We start from the raw sequence: 5,212 nt of genomic DNA on the forward strand, positions 1-5,212 counted from the left end.
TGTCATTTGAATAATTTGAATAAGAATGCTGTAATTAAAGTTAACTAATATTAATAAATGCTGTAGAAGGAATATTCATTAATATTATGTTAACTAATGTAGTTAACTAATTAACCTTATTGTAAAGTGTTACCAAAGAGTCAAATACAAAGGCTAATTCTTATGTTCAGGATGGCTTCCGGCTCAACTTACCTCTCTTTGTGGTGTCTTTGCAGGTGCCTTACGAAATTAGATGTTGTCCCACAGGTTTCTGCAATAGTTTTGTTGCAAAATTTGCAGCTGGCCTTGTGTTTCTTCTCTTCCGTGCTCCGTCGAAGAATTCTCTGTGGTTTGTAAAACCATACTGTATAATGCTGCTGTTTGCTGACATCGGGTCTGTGGTCAAAAATTAAAATGATTGATGCCTTCGCACAGCGTGCACACGCAAAGCTCGGGAAATGACGCATGCGTGCGGTTAAGGCTAGACGGGATACGTTTGGCGCTACTGGGCATGCGCACATAAATACAGCGTAATTTTTGTCACACTGTACAACAGTAATTAGTATTTCATTATTGTAAAGGGTAAGTTTTGTGCTGGGGTAGGTGTAGACGTTAATAAAACACAATCTAACAGGTAGAAAATGTAATTAGAAACATCTAAACTTTTCAAAACACAGCAAGTGCACCGCGGGTCATGTGACAAGAATCAACCAATCAGCTTCATCCTTTCCCGTAACAAAATTGAAAGCTAAGCCAAGATGGAGAAACAGCTGATCATAGCTGTACAAGGATAGCCATTTTTTAATATAAATTTAGTAGCAGAGCTACTGCAAGGGATTTTTAGTGCTGGAAATCCATTTATCCTTTGCTGAAACTTTATTCTTTGTCAATTTTTGCATTTACAGTTCTGTGTAATCAAGCATATTCTAAGCTTCTTATACTGTATGAGTGAACAGCATTTTGTTTTGTGCAATGGTGCATCTACTGCAACTTCTGTTGGAAACCTCTTTATGTTTACGATGTAAAGCTAATGCACAAATCCCACGACAAGCCAGGACTGAATAATACATCCTTTCCACCATAATTCACTGTTGTGAAAGCAAGCATGCTCTGAATCTCCTCTATGAATGGATGAGTCACCGTTGTGTTCTTGTGTTACACTTGAAGGCCAGACTCTGAAAGGCAATTTGGAGAGAGTTAAAGATGGCAGGACTGAAAGAGAACTCTGAAATCTAAAAAATAAAATGCTTGAAAGAGGAAGAGAATGATAGGGATGGATCAAAAAAGAAGAAAACCGATCCTCCAGTTCATTTCATTTGAGGCAAGGACAAATATTTTCTTGCCTCATGTGCAAGAGGTCATGAATCTGAGTCTGGTTCAAGTTTGTCAGTATATCAGAAATGGTGGCGTGTGGCCAAATTTCATTTGATTTCAGTGGAGTTGTGTTTTTAGGTGGATGAGATGAAACACAGGGGTGCCAAAGCCCTCCTAGATAGAGATAAGTGTCTCTGTGTTTCACGTTTTCATCCAAAAGGTGGAAAGAAATGGAAATAAACAAAAAAAACAAGCCATATCTCATTTGAGTATGAATGTTACACTATTCTGATTGTTTTTAACATTCAAGCACACAAATTACTGATGATAAGTGCCGTGCTCAGGGGTACAAATCATGATAAAACAGAATTTTAATCCTAGTAACTCGGTATCTTTGTTTTGACAGCCCTGCAATTAAAGCAAACCAGAACTGACATCAAAATCTTCAGTGTACCTCTGAAGTCTTTTTACACCAAGTGCGCTGAAGCTCTCTCTCTTCCCAACCAGGTTTAATTTTGAAGATGAAACTCCCACTACAAACTTTGACAGCTTCCCTGCAGCCATAATGACAGTCTTCCAGGTATACTTTATTTTAATTTGGCTTTATGAATGTTTAATGTGTTTTTTTTCATGTATTAAACTGTAAGACTGTTTGGTGTGCTTGACCTGTTTATGCCTCTTGCAGATTTTGACAGGAGAGGATTGGAATGCAGTGATGTATCATGGGATAGAGTCCCAGGGTGGTGTCCGGGGTGGAATGTTCTCCTCGGTCTACTTCATTGTTCTTACACTGTTTGGAAACTGTATCCTGTCCTACATCTGTTCAAATGTTTGGGGCATCAGGGACAAGAAGATTTGTAATACATCTGCATGAAAAAGTTCAACATATGGAAAATCATAAAGTGAATATTCTTTATAAATAAATATAAGAAAGTTTCATACCTTTTAATGAAAAAAGTAGATAAAACAATTCAGTTGAATTTCTTTCCTTTGAATTATTGATCAAATGTAAAAATGTAGTCTGTTTTAATGCAAATCAAATGTATGTTGAATGAAATGCAATATGAAATACGAACAATTCTCTAACCTGATAATAACTAGACACACTTCTCAATGTATTCTTGGCCATCGCTGTGGATAATCTTGCCAATGCGCAGGAGCTAACAAAGGTAATCTGACCTTAATAACACTACCTGTCACCTGATTTATAATAATTTTGCTTTGTTTTTTGTTATTACACTATATTGACACAAAACACCCTGAGGATGTAGGTTTCATTTGTCCTGATCTTTCATTTCTGCAATGTCCATGCTTTCAGGATGAAGAGGAACAAGAGGAGGCAGCAAAGAAAAGCATGGCTCTTCAGAAGGCTATGGAGGTGAAGGAGGTCAGCCCAATGTCTGCTGCCAACATCTCAATAGCAGCGTAAGTGTCTGATTTTTCCCCCTGTATGTTATCTTAACCAGCCTTGCGCTATGGAACTTTTCCTCTGATGTGTACTGTAGCAGTTGTTTGTTACTTCTCTGTTAAGTTTTTTTGTGATTGCTTGATTGTTTGTCCAGTCAATGTCAGTGTGACCCTGGCCTCCCCTTAAACCTGCTCTGTGTAGTCTGTTCTTCATGGGTGTGTTGCTTTAGGGTAATATGTTATATCAAAGCAATGTTATTATAGTTTAATTATGTCATCTGGAGAGATAGTTGTTATGGTATCATATTATGTGTTTTACATATGCTAATTTTGCCTGAAAGCTTCTGCAAGGTAAATAAACCTAAAATACTTTATAGCTTAAGACAAAAGTGTGAAATTAGGGTTTTTTCAGGTATTTGCACTTTTGGCCCATTCACACTCTCATTAATTTATTTATAGTAATATGTCTATGAGCCACATACAACAATCTACATACATGCATCACAGGAAATGATGTTAATGGAAACTACATTTAACCATTTTTTTTTTAGGAAAAAGAGGCATTTTATGTATCATAAATTCACAAGTAATATTTTCCTAATATTGTCAGTCTGAAATTGAAGAAATTATCATTTTAAAAATATCTAGTTTTAAAAACATACAATTATTATATACTTTTGTAAGTATTGTTTTAAAATTACAAATCAACACAAATAAACCTCTTCTATACAAAAGTGCCTTTACTTGAAGAAACACTGAATGATGTAATGTGCAATAGGTTTTAAGAAAACAACAATCTGAATGCTTATGTCTTCAGTTTGAATGCAACAGACTGTCTTTTTTCTGGTTGTTCTACTTTCATTTTACATTTGTTATTTGTTTTCATATGTGTAACCATTTCTTCTTGTCTGTTCACAGAGCACATGAAGTTAGCATTTTACAATTGTCATTTCATAATTTCTTAACAAAACCAATTATAATTCACATTTCATTGTATCACATCAAATCACAGAGTATTATTTACAAAACTGCAAACACTTCTGTACACTTCTGTAATGCAGCTTGTTTATAAGTTATTTTTTATTTTTTTAACACACATATTGCTAGCTTTATATTTTGGTGACACTGAAGTGCAGGGTCAAAATTTCAGAGATCAGTTTTTAAAATAATTTCATGTCTGTTTTATGCATTTTCAAAGTCTTCAAACATTCTCCATGGCCACAGTCTGTACAGTGTTTAAAGTTTCCTTTACTGACGTGTTACCAATGTTTGTGTCTTTGAAAACACACAGGGGACAGGTGGACAGACAGAGTGACTTCAGTCTGACTGCCATCTGCTCCCTCGGCACTTCTTTCATTTGCGTTTGTGTCTCATTCTTTTGTTTTGTTTTTGTTTCGCATATGCAGTTTTGTAAAGCAAAATCGAGATGCAATCTCTCGCAGGTCTTCAGTCTGCAGCGTTCACTCACCGTGAGTTCTGCTCTCACTTACAATACTCCTCTCCTCTACTCTCCTCTGCTCCTCTCCAACTCATATTCCTATTCCTACATCTAAACATATTCCAATCTCCTTAAAGCTGTAATCCTCTCATTGATTTTCCCTCTCATGTCTGCATGGCTGGTGTTAGTATGGTTAGTGGTTGATTTCTTTATTTTTAGTGCTCTTAAAAGACAACAAAACTCCTGAAGTTAGAACGGGAAAAGGAACGTTTGTCAGGGCAAACTTTGAATGTTGGCTTGACAGAATGTTGTCTGTTGAAATGCTGTTATTTGGAAAAAAGCAGCAACTTAGATTTAGGGTTTATAAAGTTATATATAGTTAATATTTGCTAGCATGTTGCTAGAAAGTTGCTTAGATGTTCTAGATGGTTGCTCGATTGTTTTTAACAGATACTATGGTATTCTGGGTGGTTGCTAGGTTGTTGCTACAATATGGATGGATGGATTGATGGACGGATGTACGGACGGTGGGGTTAGATAAGATAGATAGATAGATAGATAGATAGATAGATAGATAGATGGTAGGGATGCTCCGATCCGCCTTTTTCGCCTCCGATACGGATTCCGATACCTAGGGTTCGGTATTGGCCGATACAGATCCGATACCAGTGAAGTTTTTTTCCCCCATTTAAATAAATGTAGAATTTATATATCTCTGTGTGTGGAACTGATAATCATTCTTTCACAATCTACTAGATACAGACTACTTCATTATAAAGCAAAATGAAATAAACAATAAATATGAAAAAATATAGGCCTATGTATATTTATAATCTATGACAAAAATTTATCAAAAACTAGGTTAGTGGATAATTCGGCAGCAAAAGTTATTCTAGAAAAATCAGTGCACAATAATTTTAGAAATCCAAACATTTAGTGAAAAAAATATTTTGTGGGGAACAAATAAAGTGTTGCACTAAATATGGTAAAATGTTACACATTGCTATTTGTATTATTATAAAATCCATTCATTAAAAACATTCATATATATGTTTAAGTATATACTATAAAATT

General features: G+C 35.4%; 1 protein-coding gene across 1 annotated transcript in view; it reads left to right on the forward strand.

The window, feature by feature from the left end:
- Positions 1-5,212, forward strand: part of LOC107661415 (voltage-dependent N-type calcium channel subunit alpha-1B-like) — a 54,187-nt gene that overhangs the window by 5,334 nt on the left and 43,641 nt on the right. Inside the window, exons 3-7 of the mRNA XM_016450990.1 lie at positions 1,801-1,873; positions 1,979-2,096; positions 2,395-2,462; positions 2,612-2,718; positions 4,107-4,169. Of these exons, the coding sequence (XP_016306476.1) occupies positions 1,801-1,873; positions 1,979-2,096; positions 2,395-2,462; positions 2,612-2,718; positions 4,107-4,169 (429 nt within the window). The remainder of the gene's footprint in view (positions 1-1,800; positions 1,874-1,978; positions 2,097-2,394; positions 2,463-2,611; positions 2,719-4,106; positions 4,170-5,212) is intronic.

Source organism: Sinocyclocheilus anshuiensis, unplaced genomic scaffold (assembly GCF_001515605.1).
Source record: "Sinocyclocheilus anshuiensis isolate Anshui unplaced genomic scaffold, SAMN03320099.WGS_v1.1 scaffold457, whole genome shotgun sequence".
Classification (NCBI taxonomy): Eukaryota; Metazoa; Chordata; class Actinopteri; order Cypriniformes; family Cyprinidae; genus Sinocyclocheilus; species Sinocyclocheilus anshuiensis.